At 44.3% G+C, this 15,169-nt stretch overlaps 1 protein-coding gene across 4 annotated transcripts in view; it reads left to right on the plus strand.

Moving 5' to 3' along the window:
- Positions 1-15,169, plus strand: part of LOC109875516 (son of sevenless homolog 1-like) — an 81,443-nt gene that overhangs the window by 23,906 nt on the left and 42,368 nt on the right. For all 4 annotated transcript variants that reach the window (XM_031799068.1, XM_031799069.1, XM_031799070.1 and 1 more), the window contains exons 4-7: positions 12,791-12,955; positions 13,847-14,056; positions 14,454-14,597; positions 14,808-14,918. In XM_031799068.1, the coding sequence (XP_031654928.1) occupies positions 12,791-12,955; positions 13,847-14,056; positions 14,454-14,597; positions 14,808-14,918 (630 nt within the window). The remainder of the gene's footprint in view (positions 1-12,790; positions 12,956-13,846; positions 14,057-14,453; positions 14,598-14,807; positions 14,919-15,169) is intronic.

Consider the following 15,169-nt stretch of genomic DNA (forward strand, 5'->3'; position numbering starts at 1 on the left):
ACAAATTGTTGCTTACTGAAACTCCCAAAGTCATCCAATTGTTATAATAGGATTTGAAGCAATAGCCTACGCCCGTGTGGTCAACTATTTCAGCACCGTTTTGTGCTGCTCTGACACATGTATGGGGACCGGTCTTGATAAATTAATGACATTTTTATTTTCACTTAATCTCCATTTGGGTATTGGTTAGCCTACAATTAGGGTGTGGAAATGTTAGGATTATTTTGCTCTTCAGTTGCCCCAAGGCTGTCATTCTGATGCTCTTCCTATATGATCAGCCATACATACAAATACTGTACATGCATTTGTCCCCAGAGAATCTCGAACAGCCCCGCTCTGTTTTGCCATGGGATTTCATGAGCTATGTATTGGTATTTGGTAGTTTATTAGGATCCCCATTAGTTGTTGCAAAAGCAGCAGCTACTCTTCCTGAAGTCCACACAAAACATTTAACATGGCATAATACAGAACATTAACAGACAAGAACAGCTCAAGGACAGAACTACATACATTTAAAACAAGGCACACGTAGCCTACATACAGTGGGGGGAAAAGTATTTAGTCAGCCACCAATTGTGCAAGTTCTCCCACTTAAAAAGATGAGAGAGGCCTGTAATTTTCATCATAGGTACACTTCAACTATGACAGACAAAATTAGAAAATAAATCCAGAAAATCACATTGTAGGATTTTTAATGAATTTATTTGCAAATTATGGTGGAAAATAAGTATTTGGTCAATAACTTTTGTTATCTCAATACTTTGTTATATACCCTTTTTTTGGCAATGACAGAGGTCAAACGTTTTCTGTAAGTCTTCACAAGGTTTTCACACACTGTTGCTGGTATTTTGGCCCATTCCTCCATGCAGATCTCCTCTAGAGCAGTGATGTTTTGGGGCTGTTGCTGGGCAACACGGACTTTCAACTCCCTCCAAAGATTTTCTATGGGGTTGAGATCTGGAGACTGGATAGGTCACTCCAGGACCTTGAAATGCTTCTTACGAAGCCACTCCTTCGTTGCCCGGGTGGTGTGTTTGGGATTACTGTCATGCTGAAAGACCCAGCAACGTTTCATCTTCAATGCCCTTGCTGATGGAAGGAGGCTTTCACTCAAAATCTCACGATACATGGCCCCATTCATTCTTTCCTTTACACGGATTAGTCGTCCTGGTCCCTTTGCAGAAAAACAGCCCCAAAGCATGATGTTTCCACCCCCATGCTTCACAGTAGGTATGGTGTTCTTTGAATGCAACTCAGCATTCTTTGTCCTCCAAACACGACAAGTTGAGTTTTTACCAAAAAGTTATATTTTGGTTTCATCTGACCATATGACATTCTCCCAATCTTCTTCTGGATCATCCAAATGCTCTCTAGCAAACTTTAGACGGGCCTGGACATGTACTGGCTTAAGCAGGGGGACACGTCTGGCACTGCAGGATTTGAGTGTGTGTTACTGATGGTAGGCTTTGTTACTTTGGTCCCAGCTCTCTGCAGGTCATTCACTAGGTCCCCCCGTGTGGTTCTGCAATTTTTGCTCACTGTTCTTGTGATCATTTTGACCCCACGGGGTGAGATCTTGCGTAGATCCCCAGATCGAGGGAGATTATCAGTGGTCTTGTATGTCTTCCATTTCCTAAGAATTGCTCCCACAGTTGATTTCTTCAAACCAAGCTGCTTACCTATTGCAGATATTCAGTCTTCCCAGCCTGGTGCAGGTCTACAATTTTGTTTCTGGTGTCCTTTGACAGCTCTTTGGTCTTGGCCATAGTGGAGTTTGGAGTGTGACTGTTTGAGTTTGTGTACAGGTGTCTTTTATACTGATAACAAGTTCAAACAGGTGCCATTAATACAGGTAACGAGTGGAGGACAGAGGAGCCTCTTAAAGAAGAAGTTACAGGTCTGTGAGAGCCAGAAATCTTGCTTGTTTGTAGGTGACCAAATACTTATTTTCCACCATAATTTGCAAATAAATTCAATAAAAATCCTACAATGTCATTTTCTGGATTTTTTTTTCTCATTTTGTCTGTCATAGTTGAAGTGTACCTATGATGAATTTACAGGCCTCATCTTTTTAAGTGGGAGAACTTGCACAATTGGTGTCTGACTAAATACTTTTTTGCCCCACTGTATTTTTGGCTGGTTTGGGCTCTGAGCGCCGTTCTCAGATAAAGCTTATTTTTTTAAATGTTTATCTGACACAGCAGATGTGTTAACGACCGTTCCACAGGTGCATGTTCATGGTTCATTCAACAAGCATGTGAAACAGCATTTAAACCAATTACTATGGATTTTTACGAATTGTCTTTGAATTTTTTTTGCTGTGTGTGTGTGTATATACGTGTACATACACACACATCTTGATTAGATCATTTTCAACCCACTGAGTCAATACATGTTAGAATCACCTGAGGCAGTGATTACAGCTGTGAGTTTTTCTGGGTAAGTCTCGAAGAGCTTTGCAGACCTGGATTGTACAATATTTGCCCATTATTCAAAAAAGTCTTCAAGCTCTGTGAAGTTGGTGGTTGATCATTGCTAGACATCCATTTTCAATTCTTGTCATAAATCTGCTTAAAAAATCTATGTCTGTAACTAGGCCACTCGGGAACATGCAATGTCGTCTTGGTAAGCAACTCCAGTGTATATGTGGCCTTGTGAAAGGTGAATTTGTCTGTTGGAAAGCAGACTGAACCAAGGTTTCCTCTAGGATTTTGCCTGTGCTTAGCTATATTCCTACTCTTTTTATTTAAAAAAAAATGTTGGATTTGCCCAAAACATAATGCTTTATATTCAGAACCATGTTAATTTCTTTGCAACATTGTGTGAAGTATTACTTTAGTGCCTTACTGCAAACAGGATGCATGTTTTTGAATATTTCTATTCTGTACAGTCTTCCCTCTTCACTCTGTTATTTAGGTTAGTGTTGTGGAGTAACTACAATGTTGATCCATCCTTTTTTTTTTTTTTTTCCTTTATTTAACCAGGTAGGCAAGTTGAGAACAAGTTCTCATTTACAATTGCGACCTGGCCAAGATAAAGCAAAGCAGTTCGACAGATACAACGACACAGAGTTACACATGGAGTAAAACAGACATACAGTCAATAATACAGTATAAACAAGTCTATATACAATGTGAGCAAATGAGGTGGGAAGGGAGGTAAAGGCAAAAAGGCCATGGTGGCAAAGTAAATACAATATAGCAAGTAAAACACTGGAATGGTAGTTTTGCAATGGAAGAAGGTGCAAAATAGAAATAAAAATAATGGGGTGCAAAGGAGCAAAATAAATAAATAAAATTAAATACAGTTGGGAAAGAGGTAGTTGTTTGGGCTAAATTATAGGTGGGCTATGTACAGGTGCAGTAATCTGTGAGCTGCTCTGACAGTTGGTGCTTAAAGCTAGGGAGGGAGATAAGTGTTTCCAGTTTCAGAGATTTTTGTAGTTCGTTCCAGTCATTGGCAGCAGAGAACTGGAAGGAGAGGCGGCCAAAGAAAGAATTGGTTCTGGGGGTGACTAGAGAGATATACCTGCTGGAGCGTGTGCCACAGGTGGGAGATGCTATGGTGACCAGCGAGCTGAGGTAAGGGGGGACTTTGCCTAGCAGGGTCTTGTAGATGACATGGAGCCAGTGGGTTTGGCGACGAGTATGAAGCGAGGGCCAGCCAACGAGAGCGTACAGGTCGCAATGGTGGGTAGTATATGGGGCTTTGGTGACAAAACGGATTGCACTGTGATAGACTGCATCCAATTTGTTGAGTAGGGTATTGGAGGCTATTTTGTAAATGACATCGCCAAAGTCGAGGATTGGTAGGATGGTCAGTTTTACAAGGGTATGTTTGGCAGCATGAGTGAAGGATGCTTTGTTGCGAAATAGGAAGCCAATTCTAGATTTAACTTTGGATTGGAGATGTTTGATATGGGTCTGGAAGGAGAGTTTACAGTCTAACCAGACACCTAAGTATTTGTAGTTGTCCACGTATTCTAAGTCAGAGCCGTCCAGAGTAGTGATGTTGGACAGGCGGGTAGGTGCAGGTAGCGATCGGTTGAAGAGCATGCATTTAGTTTTACTTGTATTTAAGAGCAATTGGAGGCCACGGAAGGAGAGTTGTATGGCATTGAAGCTTGCCTGGAGAGTTGTTAACACAGTGTCCAAAGAAGGGCCGGAAGTATACAGAATGGTGTCGTCTGCGTAGAGGTGGATCAGAGACTCACCAGCAGCAAGAGCGACCTCATTGATGTATACAGAGAAGAGAGTCGGTCCAAGAATTGAACCCTGTGGCACCCCCATAGAGACTGCCAGAGGTCCGGACAGCAGACCCTCCGATTTGACACACTGAACTCTATCAGAGAAGTAGTTGGTGAACCAGGCGAGGCAATCATTTGAGAAACCAAGGCTGTCGAGTCTGCCGATGAGGATGTGGTGATTGACAGAGTCGAAAGCCTTGGCCAGATCAATGAATACGGCTGCACAGTAATGTTTCTTATCGATGGCGGTTAAGATATCGTTTAGGACCTTGAGCGTGGCTGAGGTGCACCCATGACCAGCTCTGAAACCAGATTGCATAGCAGAGAAGGTATGGTGAGATTCGAAATGGTCGGTAATCTGTTTGTTGACTTGGCTTTCGAAGACCTTAGAAAGGCACGGTAGGATAGATATAGGTCTGTAGCAGTTTGGGTCAAGAGTATCCCCCCCTTTTGAAGAGGGGGATGACCGCAGCTGCTTTCCAATCTTTGGGAATCTCAGACGACACGAAAGAGAGGTTGAACAGGCTAGTAATAGGGGTGGCAACAATTTCTGCAGATAATTTTAGAAAGAAAGGGTCCAGATTGTCTAGCCCGGCTGATTTGTAGGGGTCCAGATTTTGCAGCTCTTTCAGAACATCAGCTGAATGGATTTGGGAGAAGGAGAAATGGGGAAGGCTTGGGCGAGTTGCTGTTGGGGGTGCAGTGCAGTTGTCCGGGGTAGGAGTAGCCAGGTGGAAAGCATGGCCAGCCGTAGAAAAATGCTTATTGAAATTCTCAATTATGGTGGATTTATCAGTGGTGACAGTGTTTCCTATCTTCAGTGCAGTGGGCAGCTGGGAGGAGGTGTTCTTATTCTCCATGGACTTTACAGTGTCCCAGAACTTTTTTGAGTTAGTGTTGCAGGAAGCAAATTTCTGCTTGAAAAAGCTAGCCTTGGCTTTTCTAACTGCCTGTGTATAATGGTTTCTAGCTTCCCTGAACAGCTGCATATCACGGGGGCTGTTCGATGCTAATGCAGAACGCCATAGGATGTTTTTGTGTTGGTTAAGGGCAGTCAGGTCTGGGGAGAACCAAGGGCTATATCTGTTCCTGGTTCTAAATTTCTTGAATGGGGCATGTTTATTTAAGATGGTTAGGAAGGCATTTAAAAAAAATATCCAGGCATCCTCTACTGACGGGATGAGATCAATATCCTTCCAGGATACCCCGGCCAGGTCGATTAGAAAGGCCTGCTCGCAGAAGTGTTTCAGGGAGCGTTTTACAGTGATGAGTGGAGGTCGTTTGACCGCTAACCCATTACGGATGCAGGCAATGAGGCAGTGATCGCTGAGATCTTGGTTGAAGACAGCAGAGGTGTATTTAGAGGGCAAGTTGGTTAGGATGATATCTATGAGGGTGCCCGTGTTTAAGGCTTTGGGGAGGTACCTGGTAGGTTCATTGATAATTTGTGTGAGATTGAGGGCATCAAGTTTAGATTTTAGGATGGCTGGGGTGTTAAGCATGTTTCAGTTTAGGTCGCCTAGCAGCACGAACTCTGAAGATAGATGGGGGGCAATCAGTTCACATATGGTGTCCAGAGCACAGCTGGGGGCAGAGGGTGGTCTATAGCAGGCAGCAACGGTGAGAGACTTGTTTTTAGAGAGGTGGATTTTTAAAAGTAGAAGTTCAAATTGTTTGGGTACAGACCTGGATAGTAGGACAGAACTCTGCAGGCTATCTTTGCAGTAGATTGCAACACCGCCCCCTTTGGCAGTTCTATCTTGTCTGAAAATGTTGTAGTTTGGGATGAAAATTTCAGAATTTTTGGTGGTCTTCCTAAGCCAGGATTCAGACACAGCTAGAACATCCGGGTTGGCAGAGTGTGCTAAAGCAGTGAATAGAACAAACTTAGGGAGGAGGCTTCTAATGTTAACATGCATACGGTTACAGAAGTCGTCAAAAGAGAGCGCCTGGGGAATAGGAGTGGAGCTAGGCACTGCAGGGCCTGGATTCACCTCTACATCGCCAGAGGAACATAGGAGGAGTAGAATAAGGGTACGGCTAAAAGCTATGAGAATTGGTCGTCTAGAACGTCTGGAACATAGAGTAAAAGGAGGTTTCTGGGGGCGATAAAATAGCATCAAGGTATAATGTACAGACAAAGGTATGGTAGGATGTGAATACAGTGGAGGTAAACCTAGGTATTGAGTGATGAAGAGAGAGATATTGTCTCTAGAAACATAATTGAAACCAGGAGATGTCATTGCATGTGTGGGTGGTGGAACTAATAGGTTGGATAAGGTATAGTGAGCAGGACTAGAGGCTCTACAGTGAAATAAGCCAATAAACACTAACCAGAACAGCAATGGACAAGACATATTGACATTAAGGAGAGGCATGCTTAGTCAAGTGATCAAAAGGGTCCAGTGAGTGGAGAGGTTGGTTGGGGATCACGGTGATTTAGACAGCTAGCCAGGCCATCGGTAGCAAGCTAGCATAGGATGGAGGTCTGTTGTTAGCCACCTCTTGCGTTCCGTCAGTAGATTAGTGTGGTTCCGTGTGGTAGAGGGGATTAATCCAAATCAACAACAACAAAAATAAAAACAATAGATATAGTTAGAGGCCCAAGAAGAAAACATAATAATAATAATAAAAAATATAAAAAAATTGTCCGATTGTCTATTCAGATAGCAGCCGGTAAGACAGCTAACGGTTAGCAGGCCGCAGATGGGCGTTCAGGTAACGTCGCGACGGAGGAGCCAGCCTGATAACTCCTTCGGGTAGATAACGTCGGCAGTCCAGTTGTGAAGGCCCGGTGGGGCTCCGCGTAGGCAGTAAAACGGGTCCGGATAGGTGACTGCAGCCCAGGAGTGATTGACGGAGCTGGCTAGCTCCGGAATAATTTATGTTTGCTCCGGAATCGACGAAGGCCGATAGTCACACGGATAGCAGCTAGCTAGCTGTGAGATCCGGGTATGAATGTCCAGAGAGCAGTCGAAATCCAGGGACATGAGAGAAAAATTGGTCCGGTATGTTCCGTTCCGAGCCGCGCTGCGCCGTACAGAACTGGCGATAGATTTTCGAGCTAAAGGATAGCTGATGACCACAAACCGTGGTTAGCTGAATACTAACGATTTGCCAGTAAAGAAGCTAACTAGCTTCTGAATTAGCTTCTGGCTAGTTTCAGGCTAGCTTCTTGGAGTTTCTGGCTAGCTTCTGGCTAGTTTCAGGCTAGCTTCTGACTAGTTTCAGGCTAGCTTCTGGCTAGCTTCTGACTAGTTTCAGGCTAGCTTCTTGGAGGATTACAGATTTGAGGTAAATAATACTTTTTTATAAATATAAATTGGTGAGGCGGGTTGCAGGAGAGTGTTTTGAAGATGAGTTGATGGAAAATAAAAAATAAATAAAAAGTTGTAAATATATATATATACAGGACACGACAAGACGAGGACAAAAGACGTCTGAACTGCTATGCCACCTTGGATACCTTATTGAAGAGTATGAATGTAAAATGTTGCAACTGTGGTGGGGATTATATTTCCGAATTCCCCGAGTGTCCTGTTAGGGTGAAAGAGGTTGAGGTGTCAAGGATCAGGGCTGTACAGCAAATCTCATATGTGGAGGTGGTGAAGAGCGTTGAAGGGGCAAGAGGCCACAGTTATCTCCTAAATGAAATCAAATTTGATTTGCTTCATACACTTGTTTAGCAGATGTTATTGCAGGTGTTGCTGAATGCTTGTGTTTCTAGCTCCAACAGTGCAGAAATATCTAACCATTTCACAACAATGCACACACGTCTAAAGGAATGGAATTAAGAATGTATAAATATTTGGAGGAGCAATGTCAGAGCGGCATAGACTAAGATACAGTAGAATAGGATATAATACAATATATACATAGATATGAGCAATGAAAAATATGTAAATATTATTATTAAAGTGACTAGTGTTCCATTTATTAAAGTGGCCAGTGATTTCAAGTCTATGTATATAGGGCAGCAGCCTCTGTGCTAGTGATGGCTATTTAACACTGATAGCCTTGAAAGTGCTTTTCAGTCTCTCGGTCCCAGCTTTGATGCACCTGTACTGACCTCGCCTTCTGGATGATAGCGGGGTGAACAGGCAGTGGCTCAGTGGTTGTTGTCCTTGATGATCTTTTTGCCCTTCCTGTAGTAGTTTTCCCCCGGTGAGGCGTTGGGCAGACCACACCACCCTCTGGAGAGCCCTGCGGTTGCGGGCTGTGCAGTTGCCATACCAGGCGTGATACAGCCTGACAGGATGCTCTCCGTTGTGCATCTGTAGAAGTTTGTGAGGGTTTTAGGTGCCAAGCCAAATTACTTCAGCCTCCTGAGGTTGAAGAGGCGCTGTTGCGCTTTCTTCACCACACTGTCTGTGTGTGTGGACCATTTCAGATTGTCAATGATGTGTACGCCGAGGAACTTGAAGCCTTCCACCTTCTCCCCTGCGGTCCCATCGATGTGGATAGGGGGTGCTCCCTCTGCTGTTTCCTGAAGTCCACGATCAGCTCCTTTTGTTTTGTTGATGTTGGGTGAGAGGTTATTTTCCTGGTCCCACATTCCCAGGGCCCTCACCTCCTCCCTCTAGGCTGTCTAATTGTTGTTAATTAGCCCTACTGCTGTTTTGTAGTCTGCAAATTTAATGATTTGAGTTGTAGGCGTGCATGGCCACACAGTCATGGGTGAACACGGAATACAGGAGGGGGCTGAGCACGCATCCTTGTGGAGGATCAGCGAAGTGGAGGTGTTGTTTCATACCTTCACGTCCAGGGGGCAGCCCTTCACGAAGTCTAGGACCCAGTTGCACAGGGTGGGGTTCAAACCCAGGGCCTCAAGCTTTGTGATGAGCTTAGGGCAGTGTAGTGCGATTGCATCATCTGTGAATCTATGGGCCGGTAAGTACATGGAATTGAGTCTAGGTTGTCAGGTAAGGTAGAGATGATATGATCCTTGACTAGTTTCTCAAAGCATTTCATGATGACAGAAGTGAGTGCTACGGGGCGATAGTCATTTTGTTCAGTTACCTTTGCTTTCTTGGGTACAGGAAGAATGGTGGACATCTTGAGCATGTGGGGACAGCACTCTGGGATATGGAGAGATTGGATATGTCTGTAAACACTCCATCCAGCTGGTCTGCGCATGCTCTGAGGATGCGGCTATGATCCTTGACTGGGCCGGGAGCCTTGTGAGGGTTAACATGCTTAAATGTCTTACTCGCACCGGCCACGGAGAAGGAGATCCCACAGTCTTTGGTAGTGGGCCGCGTCGGTGGCACTGTGCTATCCTCAACGAGGGCGAAGAAGGTGTTTAGCTTGTCCGGAAGCAAGACGTCGGTGTCCGCGACGTGGCTGGATTTCCCTCTGTAGTCATTGATAGTCTGTAGACCCTCCCACATACATCTAGTGTCCGAATTGCGACTCCGCTTTGTCTCTTTACTAATGTTTTGCCTGTTTGATTGCCTTACGGGGGGAATAACTACACTGTTTGTATTCAACCATATTCCCAGTCACCTTGCCAAGGTTAAATGCGATGATTCGCGCTTTCAGTTTTCCGCAAATGCTGCCATCTATCCACGGTTTCTGGTTAGGGTAGGTTTTAATAGTCACAGTGGGTACAACATCGATACATTTCCTGATGAACTCAGTCACCGTATCAGTGTGTGTTAATTTATGTTATTTTTAGAGGCTATCCGAAACATATCCCAGTCCGCGTGATCAAAACAACCTTGAAGCATGGATTTCCGATTGGTCAGACAAGCGTTGAATAGTCCTTAGCACGGGTCCTTCCTGTTTGAGTTTATGCCATAGGAAGGGGTGATCAGATTTGCCGAAGGGAGGGCCTTGTAGGCATCCCGGAAGTTGGAGTAGCATTGATTGAGTGTTTTAGCAGCGCGAGTACGTACTACAGTCAATGTGTTGATAGACCTTTTGCTACGTTTTCTCAGATTTGCTTTGTTAAAGTCTCCAGCTACAATAAATGCGGCCTCATATGTGGTTTTCAGTTTGCATAAAGTCCAGTGAAGTTCTTTGAGGGCAGCCATGGTATCGGCTTGAAGGGGAATATACACGGCTGTGACTATAACCGAAGAGAATTCTCTTGGAAGGTAATACGGTCGGCATTTGATTGAGGTATTCTAGGCCGGGTGAAAAAAAGGTGTTGAGTTCCTGTACGTTAACACAATCACGCCATGAGTAGTTAATCATGAAACATACACCCCTGCCCTTCTTCTTCCCGGAGAGATATTTATTTCTGTCTGCGCGATGAACTGAGAACCCAACTGGCTGTACGGACTCAGACAGTATATCTCAAGAGTGCCATGTTTCCTTGAAACGGAGTATGTTACAATCCCTGATCTCTCTGGATGGAAATCCTCGCCCTGAGCTCATCAACTTTATTATCCAGACTGAACATTAGCGAGTAATATACTCTGATGCGGTGGATGATGTGCACGCCTCCTGAGTCGGACTAGAAGTCCACTCTGAGTACTTTTTTCCCGCCAATGGTGTTTTGGATCTGCCTCTTGAATCAGTTAAATTGCCCTGGGGGGTATGAGCAAAGGGTCCGATTGGGTACAGTTGTATTCCTGGTCGTAATGCTGGTGAGTTACCACCGCTCTGATATCCAAAAGTTATTTCCGGCTGTATTTAATATCACACATTTCCTGGGCTAATAATGTAAGAAATAACACACAAAAACAAATACTGCAAAGTTCCCTAAGAGCTAGAAGCATGGCAGCCATATCTGTCGGCGCCATTTTCATTAATGGCTCTCACAGCCATTCGCCTCGGTAAATGTTCTAAAATCACTGTTGGCCTCATGGTGAAATCCCTGAGCGGTTTCCTTCTTCTCCGGCAACTGAGTTAGGAAGGATACCTGTATCTTTGTAGTGACTGTGTGTATTGATAACTGCACCATGCGAAAAGTGATATTCAATGTCTGCTTAATTTTTTACCCATCTACCAATAGGTGCCCTTTGCGAACCATTGGAAAACCTTGCTGGTCTTTGTGGTTTAATCTGTGCTTGAAATAACTGTATGTGTTGGGTACAGAGATGGGGTAGTCGTTTAAAAATCACGTTAAACTTCTATTTTTGCACACAACGTATTTTGTGACTTGTTAAGCACATTTTTCCTTTTGATTTTATTTAGGCCATAAAATGTTATACTTATTGACCCAAGACATTTCAGCTTTAACTTTTTGATTAATGTGTAAAAATTTCTCAAAACAATTCCACTTTGAAGTTATGGGGTATTGATCAGTGACACAACATTATGGTGTGAATAGTTTCTGAAGTCACAGTAAAAAGTCCTGAATGTTGCAAGTAGGACTGTCTGTCATATATATTAATTTATTCTAGCTGTTCTACGCAGTATATCTGAAAGTGTTGTAATCCTCCTGCGCAGGGCCCGGTTACTGATGTCTGTGTTCTACACTTCAGAAAGTGACAATGTTATGACACAGAAAAAGGATTGATTAGACTGCTTTTTTAAAGTGACTCAATAAACAAAATAGACATTTTTGTGTTTTCCAAAATGTTTTCTGTTTCGGTTCTTATTGAACACAGCCCTGGTAAAGTTATTGGCCACTTTTCTCACAATACCTATACTGACCAATAGAGGGAGATGTTGAACTGTGTTGTGGAATTGGTCACTTATTGAAAATCCAGGATGAACCTGTGATGCTTAACAAAATGTCTTCCCCCATGCCAAATACTTTGATGATATTAAAGGGGCAATCTGCAGTTGAAACAAAGTTTTGGGAAAAAGCTGTGGGATGGGTATGGAGAAATGTAGAAAGCCAGTATGAAGGTTTGCACACAGGCTAGAATGAATTGTGACTGTAGAGTTCTCAAACCATGAAGTACAATTCCAAGGATATGCAAAGATCTACTTAATTTAGACCATGCTTCAAAGAATACAAAAGGTTAAAGTTCTGAAAGACCTAAACTTTTTGCACTTTTACATTTTTGTACTCTTTCACCTATTGCCCCTTTAAATAAGGAATGATAGCGTACTAAAATGTAAAGCCTAACTATACACCTAACCAGAGATGACCAAGCAACCTTTTAAAAACATGCCTCTTTTTGGATACTTGATAAGAATATTCCACTTATATTCTTTAGAACATTTTAGCTATGAGCTCCTAGTGCTCTTTGTTTTAGAAATACACATAACAATTAATGTGCCGCAACACAGGTTATACCTTGCATAACCATCTCACATTACTTAATTACTATTAAAGTACCTATTGTGCCCAATTACTGTTCAATGATGTGTACCGGTAACTAAAACGCTTGAAGGAATTCTTAACCTGCACATTCTGCATTCTGTGGCCCATTTAGGCCTACACCGTTTCCATTAGTTTGAATGTACAGTGGTCGGATTGTACAGTAGTCAAACCCCACTGACCCTGCTTTTACCCATGATTCATTTCTCCATGATTCCTGTTCTTTATTCAGGAGGCACTAGGGTACAATGTCAACCACCAGTACAGTAGGTGTACGTGTACATTGTGGACTAATTTCCCCATAATTCCTCTCCCTTGTTCAGGAGGTACTAGGGTACAAGATTGACCACCAGGTGTCGGTGTACATTGTGGCAGTGTTGGAGTACATCTCAGCAGACATCCTGAAGCTGGCAGGGAACTACGTGAGGAACATCCGCCACTACGAGATCTCCCAGCAGGACATCACCGTGGCCATGTGTGCCGATAAGGTGAGAGTAACGCCCGTGTTGTGCAATGTGTTGTAATGCATTATGAAGAGGGTCTTCAACATCAGCTACAATGACATCTCCCAGCAGGACATCACTGGCCATATATGACAATAAACAATTTCTAGTTATAATAAGTGTTATTCTTCAAGATTCAATGACTGTACCAATGACTGTACCAATCCCAGATTGTCCCTTTTTTATGTTGCTATGAGTATGAAATTAGATTAGCTTGTAAATGCTATTGTTGTTGGCCTTAGTATGGCTGGTGGTGTGTGATGGTGAGAAGGCCCAGGAACCACACTGACTGGCCAATATTCCACTAAAGCTGGAGTCCATAGGGTAATTTCTGAACATAAGCTGATGAAGAATGCCAGCTGAATGAGCGAGAGCGTGTGTGCTCGTGCTCGCGCTTCTAAGCTTTGGTCTCTCAGGATCTATTTCAATTCAGGAAGTAAACTGAAATTCCAATTTCACATTTTCTTTATAGAAAATTACTGAAGAAAATTGGAATTTCAGTTTACTCCCTGAATTGACTGAACTAAAATGAATTGACTCCAACCTGGTATCTATGCTGATGTCCCTCTGTGTGACTATTCAACCTATAATTATTTATTTTTATTTAACTAGGCAAGTCAGTTAAGAACAAATTCTTATTTACAATGACGGTCTACACCGGCCAAACCCGGACGACGCTGGGCCAATTGTGCGCTGCCCTATGGGTCTCCCAATCACAGCCGGATATGATACATCCAGAATTCGAACCAGGGACTGTAGTGATGCCTCTTGCACTGAGATGCAGTGCCGTAGACCGCTGCGCCACCCGGGAGCAAAAAGTGGTCTAGAACACTCTTCTTGAGTAATTGGTAAGAATATGTCCCCCCCCATCTCCAGGTTCTGATGGACATGTTCCACCAGGATGAGGAGGACATCAGCGGTTTCCCCCTGATGGACGAGGAGCCGTCCACCAGCGAGGAGCAGACCTACTACGACCTGGTCAAGACCTTCATGGCCGAGGTCCGACAGTACCTGCGCGACCTCAACCTCATCATCAAGGTGTTCCGCGAGCCCTTGGCCTCCGACGCCATACTCTTCTCCCACCATGTGAGTAGTGATGGAGGTAGACTCATACACACACACACACGTGTGCAGCGATGATCTTCCATCATGACTTTGTTTGACTCTACTTTGGTCTTTTTCCACTACTTTTTTCCCCACTACCCTCCTGCATTACTGTTCTCTCCCTTCCACCTATCTCTCTATCACCCTCCCATCTCTTCCCACACGACTCGATCTGTCTCTCTTCCCCCAACTCTCTCACTTCTCTACTGCCACCTTCCTGCATTACTGTTGTCTCCCTTCCACCTATCTCTCTATCACCCTCCCCCTCTTCCCACACATCTCGCTCTCTCTCTTCCCCCAACTCTCTCACGGCCTCCCTCCCCTTTCTTAATTCCCTGTCTCCCATCCTCTCTCTCCCCCTCTCTACTACCCCCTGCAGGACGTGGAGAACATCTTCAGCCGCATCGTGGACATCCACGAGGTCACCCTTAAGCTGCTGGGCCTTATTGAAGACACGGTGGAGATGACAGATGAGGGGAGCCCACACCCGCTGGTGGGCAGCTGCTTTGAAGACCTGGCTGAGGTTGGTGTGTGTTTGTGTGGTGGTCGTGGGTGTGTGTTTCTGGGTGGGTGGGTGCGTGCGTTAGATCAGGGAGCTAACGCAAGTCTTCAGGTCCCAGGCAAAGTTACTTGTCATTCACAGACCCCACTTACACCCTATGGCTGTGGCCAGTGTCAGCAGCACGACTGTTATAACACACGACATTTGATACAGCTTTCTTTTTGATTCCAGGAGCTGGCCTTCGACCCCTACGAGACATATGCTCAAGACATCCTGCGGACTGGCTTCCACGATCACTTCCTCAACCAGTTGTCTAAACCGGGAGCTGCCTTCTACCTCCAGGTCAGAGACCACAGCCCCCAGCCTACTGACCACACTCCCAAGCCTGCTCATTACTCCCCCAGCCTACTGACCACACTCCCAAGCCTGCTCATTACTCCCCCAGCCTACTGACCACACTCCCAAGCCTGCTCATTACTCCCCCAGCCTACTGACCACACTCCCAAGCCTTTTTTATTTATTTTACCTTTATTTAACCAGGCAAGTCAGTTAAGAACAAATTCTTATTTTCAATGACGGCCTAGGAACAGTGG

This window comes from Oncorhynchus kisutch, linkage group LG20 (genome assembly GCF_002021735.2).
Source record: "Oncorhynchus kisutch isolate 150728-3 linkage group LG20, Okis_V2, whole genome shotgun sequence".
Classification (NCBI taxonomy): domain Eukaryota; kingdom Metazoa; phylum Chordata; class Actinopteri; order Salmoniformes; family Salmonidae; genus Oncorhynchus; species Oncorhynchus kisutch.